The sequence below is a fragment of the Zonotrichia leucophrys genome, chromosome 2 (assembly GCF_028769735.1).
Source record: "Zonotrichia leucophrys gambelii isolate GWCS_2022_RI chromosome 2, RI_Zleu_2.0, whole genome shotgun sequence".
Lineage (NCBI taxonomy): Eukaryota > Metazoa > Chordata > Aves > Passeriformes > Passerellidae > Zonotrichia > Zonotrichia leucophrys.
In genome coordinates, this window is record NC_088171.1 from 126,875,517 (window position 1) to 126,887,032 (window position 11,516).

An 11,516-nucleotide genomic window follows, 5' to 3' on the forward strand; every position below is an offset into this window, starting at 1 on the left:
CTGTTGGGTCAAATTGATGGCTATCTCCATAGTGCATACAAGGCATGAAACCAGAGCAGGATAATTTCTGTTCTTCTGTGGGCTAAATTCTTCACACACTGAGAGCCAGACCACGGAGGTAGTCACCAGAATTTTCTCAGGAAGTGCTTTTGGATGCAATTCTATTGGGAATTTACATTGTGTGATCTGGAATAGCCTGATTTTCCTCTGAGCCTCAGTAAATTTAAGCTACTATAACAAGTCTGGTGGTCTGTGTCTTCTGCTTACTTAAAGGACAGCTGAAAACATCTTTGGACTCTATGTCTCTGATTTTCATTCTATATGCAATGGTTTTTACACCTTTTTTTATATTTCCCACAGTCTACCTCTGTGAGTAAGCTTTAGTTTGGACAGAGGGTCTACCTATTTCCTGGAAGACTTGTTTGTGACAGTAAGGTTGCTGGTCACCTCATGTTTTCATCTCGCTAGTCTTTGTAAGTCTTACAAGCCTGAATTACACAGAAGAGCTACCATTCCAATAAAGACTTTATTTTTCAGTGTCTTTGTTCAGTTCATTCTAAAAACTTCCAGATGTTACTTACATTCAATTTGTATTTGCAAACTGTTCAGTTCCTGTTTTAGAATATGACCTCCTAATTCATTTTGTGGTCTCTACCTGTTGTAAGACTTTAAGGCTTAAAATTTTAATTTCTCTTGTGAAAGGTTTAGTTCAAGTTTCAAGTTCCAATTCTCCCTGCCCACCTTTCTTGCTTTTAAACTCTGACATTTTTTTTCCATATTGCTTCAGTAACAACGTTAACTTGCACATTTTTCTCATTGAAAATAGGTATTCACCACCATTTATATTGTATTTGTCTTGAATGAAAAAACAAAAACTCAAGCTGATGTAGTTTCCTCTTGGATCATTAACTGATGATGGATAATTCTATGTTGTAGTTGTATGCATTTACAAATAGTGTTCAGGTTATATTGTATACCCAAAAACTTAATGAATCAAATAATTACAGACAGAGCTCCAACCCCTTGCAATAATTAAAGGATTCTATTCACCACTTTCTTTTTCAAGTGAGACAATGACTACATAAAAATGCATAAAGCACCTTTTAGAATTGTGTGTGTAAGCTTATTGATTCTGGTTCCACTATCTTAGTGCAAAATAACTTCAGATGTGGGTGGGATTTTGAGCAAAAATTACAAAAACCATATGGCTTGGCTGAGGAGAATGTTCTTGACAGAAAAAAAAAATTACTCATAATTTGAAAGCCCATACTGTGGGAACAATGTCTTTCATAATTCTCACTTTTTTTTTTTTTTTTAAAGCTAGATATTCGGAATAAATTTTAATCTTTTTCCAGGATTGTAACTATTTAGGGTATGTTCTGCATTGTTACAATCATGAAATCTTCACACTTGCATTGATAGATGTACCCCTGTGTTCTTTAAAAGAGGACTCAAAAATGTCTTGTGACAAAAAACCACAGCAGAATTTTAGAGTCTGACTCAAATAACATGCACAGAAAATACCCAAGCAGTGCCAGGTAATAGGCTGTTCTCAAATGACAGCTGGCATAGGGCTACTTTGGTGTTAGCGCTGAGACAGTTTCACTGTTTGCACAGGAAATTTTCAGAGCACTTTTCACAGATTCCTCTTTCCCCTGTGTCTTAGTGAAACACTTGTGAGGGACAGAATTACTTGTTTAAAGAACATAGGCAAGCATTTTGTAGAAAATCTTGGAGTAGGAAAGGAATGCAAACAAATTTCAGAAAGGAAAAGAGCCTTCATAAAGCTATCTGTACTACATCTGTCCATCTAGCTACTAGCTGGAAATAATTCCCATAATTTCTTCAGCAGAGATGGCTTTGTGTTTTTTCCTTGTCAGTAGCATGATGCAGTTAATGAAGTGCCTTGTAATAGCAGCATGGTCCCCTCTGCAAAATGAAGGATTTGAGAACAGGATGGACCTGTGAGACCTGTGAGAAAACCAAAAACTAGGGAATGTGTGACCTTGGAAAAGACAAAAGCTATAATTCTGTAGTGTAAACAAACCAGACAGATTGGGAGTAGTGGTAGTCTTGAATAAATGTGTTAAATGAATGGCTTATAAGACTGAGTTATGATTACAAGGTACACTCAAGATGTGAATAATTTTCTAACATATAGCAATAAATTCATTACTTATGATAGTGTGCTTCAAAGTCATATGTTTCTTACATCTGAAAATAGACAATTTTCTTCAAAAGACTGGGGTAGATAACATGGAAGTAATTTGTTTTTTTCACACATTTTCCAAGTGAGTAGGATATAAGGAAATGATTTTTGGTGAGTGGAATGTGTATTAAGATATTATGTGAGTAACGCCTTTCACAGAGACCCACCCTTCTGTGATAAAGAATGGCATGTCATGCTGGTTTAATAAAAAGTCTGTTCAGACTGCAGCAGTTACTCAGATAATTGTTACTTTCACCAGTGCTATGAAAAGACACAGCAATTTCTCTGCTCTCCTGCGATCTAAATCCAGTATGTCCAGTAGAAATAGACATGATATTGAAGTGGTGAGAGACCATATTTTGTTTTACGAAAACATGCTCATTAAACTCTTCTGGTCCTGACCAAGGCTTAATCTACAGTGTAAGCTTCAACAGAATTATGTAAGGGAACAAGAATGAAACAATATTTATCTCAGAGAGAGTTGGAACACCATATTGGGCACCAGAGATGTTACTACAAAAGGAAGCATCCTCTTTATTTTGGAGAAAATTTTTGGATGTGAAATTAAACACAATTTTGTGTTGGAGCACAGTTGTGTTTTTTAAATGTGTTATACTCAGCACAGTCTTTCCTATGCAAACATTACTGGATAACATCAGTTTCAAGAGCTCTGTTGACACATGGATGTATGCTTGTGCTGCTTTGACACTAGTGCTTCAATTTAACAGCATTAATTTGTACTAATAAGACTCATGTGGTATTCCAAAGACATTTAATTAATAAATTTTATATAATGATAACAAGATCTAGCTTAGTTATGCTAACAGCCTCTTGTAGAGTACCATGAGAAAGACTAAAGTCATTAAAGAAGTGTTCTAACCACAAGATGAAAATGCTGTGTTAGAAGAGTCAGGTGAGTTTCAGTGAGGTCGGTTTTAAAATCTCTGACTTGAAAATATAGTAGAATTGTAGCAGAGGTCTTCCCAAATAGCAGGTGTGCGCTCTCATTGTGGAACAGCATTTCTCTTCTCCTGTATGATCTGCTCCATTTGGAATTTAGTGGAGCAGCTCTTAGCTTTGGAACTCGTGTCAAATTAGAAGTATGACTTTTTGACTCTGATGTCAGTCAGCTTCTATTCTTGTTCAGCTGTTTAGACTACCAGCTGAGCCCAAGCATGAGATTCAAAAACAATCCATAAATTTGATGCTCTATTTAGACAGATAATGTGGTTGAAACTCAAGTCCTTTCTCAAACTCACAAACTTTTGGTCTTTGCTGTAGCATCTGTTCTCCTAGCCATGTTCATTTTGCTACTTAATCAGTGTATTTGGAGAAAAGAATTAAGTCCTACCCCCCAAAAGTTTTTCCTTTTGTCTGAAATGAATAAAAATACCTTTCCTAGATATTTTTCTTACATTTTGTATATTTAACCCTAAAACTTACCATTTATTTCTTTGCAAATAATGAGTCAGATATCAGAAAGCTCAAAATTCATTTTTCTTAAACCACAAAAAATTTTTTCTTTTCTTTTATACATACCTATGTCCCTGGGATGCTCTTACTAGAAGCCACACTAAATGTCTGTGTATTCCTAGGATCCACTTGTCCTACAGTGAAAAAGGTGGTTTGGGATAAATGCTCTCAATATAATTTAGCTCAATAAGAAATGTTCTCCTGTTTTCAGTTACATAGTAAGGAAGTTAAATTGAAATCCAGGCCTGGAAGATGTTCCTGATTAATACCTAAGAGTCCAACTCAGATATTAGAGGAAGATGTCCTGGATATTTGAGGAAATATTTGTAGACAACTGAGTTGTTTTGGGCCCCTTGCCCAGCCACAGGTAATCTTTGTGTAAGGTTTGCACTTCATTCTGTCACTGTGATTTTTATTCTTTGGGAACTTTGCTGCTACTGATACCGCGTGTGTTTGAGAAGGAAAAAGTAAAAAGTGAACCTAATTTCTGAATTTCTACTAATATACTGAGTCTAGAATGAAGTGCAACAGACTGAATTGCTGCAGATTACAAACAAGTCTTTCAGGCAGATTATACAGATATTTGGTTCTTTATTTAAACTGACAATAGCTTCATTTTTTTTTAATCTTTTGAGAAGGTATCTGGCTTCAATCTAAATATATTTTTAAAACTTGCCATCAAATATGTGTTGGTACTCCCTAGGAGAAAAAATCTGAATATTTAGAAAACATATGTTGTTTGAGGAAATGGAAGTAATTTCTATAAACCAAATCTTTATTTAAAATAAAAGAATGAATAATACAATGTGAAAGGAATGAAAATCTAGAAAAATGTATAAAAAAGTTTGTTGGAAATTCTCGTAAACAATATCCATTCCATTATCTCAGCTAAGGCAAAAGGAGCTGAATATTCTTTGTGGCTTCTGGGATGTCACTGCTGCTGTAAAACACTGAATTATTATCTGCTTTATTCACTGAATTGTCTGACAGAAGATGAACCCATCGGATATATTGGCTGTGTCTGGTTTCAATTTGTTTTGTCTATAAAAAGTCAAAGCTTCCTGTGAGTATTATCAGACAAAATAAATAAAGTAAGAGAGATAATTGTTTAATGAACTTGGAGCAACATGATTCAGGCAGAATACCCTCACAGATTTTGCCAAAGCTAATAAAATTCTTTTGCACCCAACTTATTGTTTTTGAATAAGTATCAACTTTTTAAATTCTTAAAGGCATTTTTGAAACCAGTACTTAATTCTGTTTCTTTGTACTTATGACTGCTTTAGTAGTTTAGACTCTGTTAATAACCAAATTGAAGTTGAAAATGAGATGATGTAGAAGTCAGATGTCATCTAGAATAAATATTATACAATCATGTGCTTTTGTTTTTAATTCCTAGTTCTAAGTACTTTAATCCATATAAAAAACAAAAAAAATCTTTATTTTTGGATAGCAGTTGAGTATTATGTCAGAATTTACAGAATTTATTATATAGTTATATAGAAACAGAAAACTCCTTGGCTTCATCCAACTACAAAAATGGATTTACATTTGTCAGTATAGTTCCATATTGTTTTATTTTTTTCTCTGAAAACAAATTCCATCACATTAACAATTTATTATTTCTCAATGACAAAACCTGGATAAAAGAATTTTCTTATTGTTTGTGATTTTCATGTCTTATTTCAGATCAGCCTTTGCCAAAATATGGTCTTAGTGCAATTTTCAGCAGCAAAAGTTTTTTTTTTTTTCTGTTTGTGAAGAATAAAATGAAGAATTATAATAATCTGTGCTGGATCAGTGTAAACATTTGTGTATCCTTTTTGTGACTAATAGTGGAGAGATAAGAAAGCATATTGTGAAAATGTAAGCATATTTCCCTGCTATATTATCCCAGCTTCCATAGAGTGCTAGTGAGAAAATGAAGGAGAACGATGAGAACTTTTGGAAATTACTGATCTTTTCCTATTACATTAAGCAGTCTTTTGGGAAGTTAAAGCCACTGATTTGCCAGCCATCCCAAATTATTATGCAAATTTCTAGGGAAAAAAAAAATTGAGTATTTTTGGAATAAAATGTAGAGTTTAAAGAATTAATCTCTTTATTTGGAAACATATCATGAAAAAATATAGAAAGATAATGACAAAATAGTCTCTTGATCATTTAAAATGCAATTTTGGAACAGTGTTTAAGACCCACTGGGTTTCAGAGAGTCTCAAAATGTAGTTAACTGCAAACACATTCATGAAATACAGATGTTCCTTTTCCTAGTGCATTGATAGCTGAGGATGACTTGGATCACCTCATGTGATTCCTTGAGCTTAGGCACTAAACTTTAACACAAATAATTCTGGAAACATTTGCTATAACTATTTGAATGCAAAACCCAAAATGTTTGTTGAAAATGTCTGTATGTACTGGGAAACAAATATTTTTAATAAGAACTATGGGCCTGAAATAGATCACTCCTAATGTTAACTTCTAACACTGCCCTAAGGCATTCTCAAAACCAAATTTCTTGTCCTAAATCTTAGGCATCAGTCCATAAATGACAAGCAAGGTCTTAGGCAAGGCTTTAGGCACCTTATCACTTGGGGCCCCACAGATCTCAGCAACAGCATAAACCCAAATGGTCTGCTAGCTAAAATGCTTATTTTTCATACTGAATTTTAATTTTCAATACTGAATTTTAATTACCAAACAATTACTGGATTCTCCCATGAACATCAAAATTAATGAGGTCTGCTTTTCTGCAGATTTTGTCCTGTGTCCCACATAGAAGTCCCATTCTTATTATTAATAATCTTCTGAAACCCTATTATTTTCTAGGATTCTCCGCGGTAAAAGCTCAAGTTCCCCTTTTATGTCCCTCAGTCTCTCCCAGATGTGTAAGAGCCTCTGAGGCAATATTTGCTCAGCATCTGCGCTTGGCTGGCTGCTCTGTGTCCGCTTGTAGCAATTGGAATAGGCAACTGCTGAGCTTCTCCTTCAGCATTTCTGCCAGCAGCAACTCATCACAGACACCAGTTCTCTGAAACCTTGCTGAACTTCAAGTCTGTGTGATTTTTAACCAAACCTCAAAAGTGTTCAAAAAGTATTTCACAAATATGTAGGACAGGTGGGCATACCAATTACACAAGTTTGTTTTCCTAAGTTTTCTAACTGAGACAAGAAAAGAATAATTTGTATTTGAGGACAAAATTCTGAAATGTTCTTTGAAAGCTAAGGATTCTGAAGGTAAATCAAAAGAACCAGGCCCAACCATTTTCTTTGCCAGCCTCAGTGTTGGGAATGGAAACACAAAATTAAATCATGTTTTTCAGGGGTTTTTTTTGGCTAATATTATGCCATTTTCTTCTGCACACAAAAGTTTACATATCCATCAAAGTAGTAGTGTTCTTGTGGTAGAGACAGTCTAAGTAAGATATAAACAAAGAGAGCTGTGTAGTTATTAAGTCAAACAAAGCATCTGGGAAAAACAGGATGCATGCAAGTCTTTGTTCAGCTCTGAAGTAGAGGCAGTAAACTGCAGACTAAATACAGGTTGGAAACAGTTGAGTTTGGCATAATAAAATTATACTTGAAGAAATTGCTGCCAGCTCTGTGCTTAGCAGAAGTATACTGCTCCTCTCTGGTTTACATCTATGAAAGCTTTGAGTGCCTATTTGTTTGTTTATATCTTTCTAGCCATATTAGGTGTTTAATAAAGCACATTGCTTCTCCTTTGGAACATTTCTTCCTTCAGAGAAATGCTTTATATCTCACTTACTTCCTTGGTTTTCTTTTCATAAAAGCAAGTATTTTGTTTAAAAAGAAGTTACTTTTGTCAAGGAAAAAAAAAATCTTGTTCTAGGAATTTCTAATCTGAGTTTCAGGTTTCAGTATTGTAGCCCTTGATAGTAGGATTCCCTTTTTCATAACTAGTGTGGTGGATTTCCTCATAATTTTTACTATTTCTTTTTATATTTCTTTTGTTCCCTGTTGCTGCATCTTCCTTTTCTCTGGTCAAAAGAGCAAATCACTTAGTGATAGATTTTCATCTCAGTGCAATAATACGTATAAAAAGGGAGAAGGAGGTGAAAATTTGAAGGATAAAAATCCTTATTTCAGAAAAATTATATATGGTGTCTGGAGTTTCTATAAAACACATAAGGGATCATGTAATGTTAAAACACTACATATATTACATCCTGAATAGGCTGTAATCTAAATGAGATAAGATATTTATAATTCAATAGATTACAGTTCAAAGAGGAGTCCCCTCATTTTTCCTGCACTGAGAAAAAGGGAGAAAGAATTTTCTGGTATCTTCACTTAAAGATATACTACTACTACTACTATTACTACTACTGCTACTACTACTACTACTAATAATAATAATAATAAAAAAATAATTTTGTGAATAAGAAACCATGTAAACTCCAAGAAAACCTAATGTGACTGATATCTAAACAACTATGCTCCACTTCTTTCTGGATTTTAGGGAGACAAACCTCCTGGTAGGTAGTCTATGCAGAGCATATCTTACCTTACTGTGAGATGAGTGACAGTGACCAGTGGTGACATATGTCAGAGACAAACCACAAACTGCTCTGGTATGACACTGCCAAGGCTACTGGAACAGGAGACACCAGGTGGGACAGTCAAGGGTAGAAAGACAAGGCAAGAAGATGGAAAGAATCAAAGCCAGAAAACAGTGATAACTACAGAAAAGTGTGCCAGCTGTAAATAGGGTTTATACAGGTGAGGAACAAGTCTTTTTGTGTTTTAGGAACACTGTATGAAGTCAAATATGAATGTGAATGCCATCAAAGCAGCAAGTGAGAAATAACAGAAAGCATCATAATTGGAAAACTTGAGGAGCAGCAGCTCACACTGGAAGACAGATGGGTTCAAAGCAGGATATCACCACTATTACCTACAACCAGTATTTACAGGGATTTCTATAGGAAATAGTCTATTGAAGAAAGAGGATATAAAGAAATAACATGCAGGAAAGGAAAAGCCAACTAATAGTATGCTCCCACATTTCAGTCTGAGACTTTGGGACTTGCCACAGACTACTGAATTTCAGGTCTTGCAGATGAAGCACTTTGTCCATGGGTATCTCTTGATGGTCTCTGAGTTAAAAGGCAGAGATGCTTATTCAAAATATAAGTTAGTCAGTTCAGCATACCCAAACTTGGTGTGTCTTCTCAGCCTCTACTATCAGTGAGTCACCAAATATATGCTTAGGTGAGGCTGTGTAAACAAAAAAATGTCCTTAGTAAAGTACTTTCTGTGGTAATTCTCTCTCTCTAGGACCAAAAGTTTCCTCCATTTTTATGTTTTGGACCTGTCAAACTTTTAAGATTCTATATTTTTTTCATTAATTTACTTTAGAAGTTTGCAGCTGATATACCTATCCATTGCCTGAGTATTACCTGTGCTACCACATGGCCACTGGGAAGGCAGAATTTCATCCTCCAGAGACACAACTAATCAGGGCTGGAGCCACAGCAATACAATAAAGAAAAAAGAGAGAGAGCTCCTCTTTCAATGTTTTCATCTCATGTAAGGAGTGACTGAAACATTATATATAGAGAAGATCGATGTCTTGCCCATGTGTCTCACAGACACATTTCTCATTATCTAACCTTTAGTCCCAAGGAAGTCTCTTGATTTTAACCTCTTTAAAAAAATATGTGCTTTCTGGAAATAATCCAATCTTTCATTTAATTTGACTAGGAAATTTTCACAGGATCTTCTAAAACACTCCCAGTATGCCACTGCAAGCAAATCAGGAGATTTCTGGTTCCTATTTTTCCCATCTTAAGAAATATGAATAGGCACAGTCATGTTGGAATAGTTCTTCACAAGTAAATATTATAGTTGAAAATAATTTTTACTCTTTAAAGAGAAAAATAAAGAAAAATTTAAAATGGACTGAAGAGTTCTCAGGTACGAACCAACAGTTTAAAAAGAACAATTGTTCTAATATATAATAAATAAGTTAATGACATTTAATAAACCCTTACATTTAATGTAGTAAAATATTCACTACAATTAAAACAACTTTAAAACATGGAAGATGTATAAAAGCATATGTCTAGGAAAATATATGTCTGGTTTTGAAAAGTAATTATACTTTTTGTTTCATTATTATTTTTTCATGTTTGTAAATGATGTCCTTTGTTTAACCAGAAATAAGATCACCTGAACATATGAAATGTAAGGAGAGCAAGGTGGAGAAGAGTTAGATAACAAGGTTTAACACCATATTGAATGCATTATAGAATATTGTTATGTCAAGTATTCCCACTGAAGCATGTGCAAATACAGCATCATGCTATTGATATCATGGACGTGCAACATGATTTCCAGCTGATAACCTCAGCTGCCCTTGCAAACACTAGTTGAACTGCATGACATTCCTACATCAAATATATTTGTAGAATCATTTTAGAGACCACCGAAGTGGAGCAAAGAAAGCTCTGACCAGTAATTAGAATGCACAGGTAAAATATAATGATGGGTTTATTATTGTATATAGGCTTTATCAATTCCAGTAATTACATCTAGTTATTTTGACAATTTTTTCTAGGGTTTTGGTAGCCCATCAGGTGAACATTGGCTGGGAAATGAATTTATCTTTGCAATAACAAGTCAGAGGCAATATTCTCTAAGAATTGAATTAACGGACTGGGAAGGAAACCGAGCATATTCACAATATGACAGATTTCACATAGGAAATGAAAAACAGAATTACAGGTAAGAATCTATTGAAATTCTTTTAACTCTGCTGAGTGATAAATATTGTTCATTGCTAACTTGTAAAATATAAGAAAGGGCAACAGTATTATGCTGATTTTTATCAAAAGTGGATAAATATCGTAAAAACAAAACAGAAATCAGATTTCTCAGTGATGGAAGGATAGAGTAAACCTAACTTATCTGAGAAAAAGGGACCTATTAATTGTATTGTTTGATAGAACTGCTAAAAACTGTATAACTTTATATTCAGAACTCAAAATTGATTGAATAGAAAAAAGATTGGAAATCTTCATTAAAAACTGAAAGATATCTACCTCAGAAGCAGGAGACTGAAACAATGGACATGGGAATAAAAGACCAAAAATGCTGTTAAACCGTCTGATATTTTCAAACTAAAAAATTAGCGTAAATTAGGAGGAAAAAGAGAATAGTGGATCTTATTTTGAGGAAATTAAACACAAAGCCTTTACTTAATAATATTTTTCTCCCATACTTTGTTTTAAGATAAAAGTTTATTAAAACAAAAAAAGAAGCAACAACTTGAAGATACAAGAAATGTGGATAATCTAAGTCATCATTTATACGATTTTTAAATCATTGCTTCATCTGAGGAGACAGTAAAATGCTAGAAAAAAATGAAACCCATAAAAATATCCAATTATTTATTACAGCACATCTAATTAGCACAAGACTCAGGAGAGAAACAGATACATTGTAAACTCAAACATTCAAGGCATGTGAAACTAGATTGGTATTCAGATCTTCAAATTCAAGTAATATGATTCTCAAAAATGCTGACTGCCTCCCTCCCGCCGGGTCCCCAGCGAAATGGAGGTGAGAGCAATTTGCTCTTTCTGCTGACAGGGCTGTGCCCAGGTGGGATGCAGAGCAGTGCCCCTGCCCTCTGGGGCACAGCAGTGAGTGGGGTACCTGAGCAGAGGACACCTTTAGAAGCAATCAGTAGGAGTTTAGCTCCTGCAGAAAGCAAGGGCTGTCCCTCTGCACACAATGGACAGCTCTATCCCCAACGTGCTGTGCCCGGCACTGCCTGTGGAAAGCCATTGCCCCAAACCAGGAAAGC

At 34.7% G+C, this 11,516-nt stretch overlaps 1 protein-coding gene across 1 annotated transcript in view; it reads left to right on the forward strand.

The window, feature by feature from the left end:
• ANGPT1 (angiopoietin 1) overlaps window positions 1-11,516 on the forward strand; it is a 151,904-nt gene that overhangs the window by 104,399 nt on the left and 35,989 nt on the right. The window contains exon 7 of the mRNA XM_064703566.1: window positions 10,266-10,432. Within this exon, the coding sequence (XP_064559636.1) occupies window positions 10,266-10,432 (167 nt within the window). The remainder of the gene's footprint in view (window positions 1-10,265; window positions 10,433-11,516) is intronic.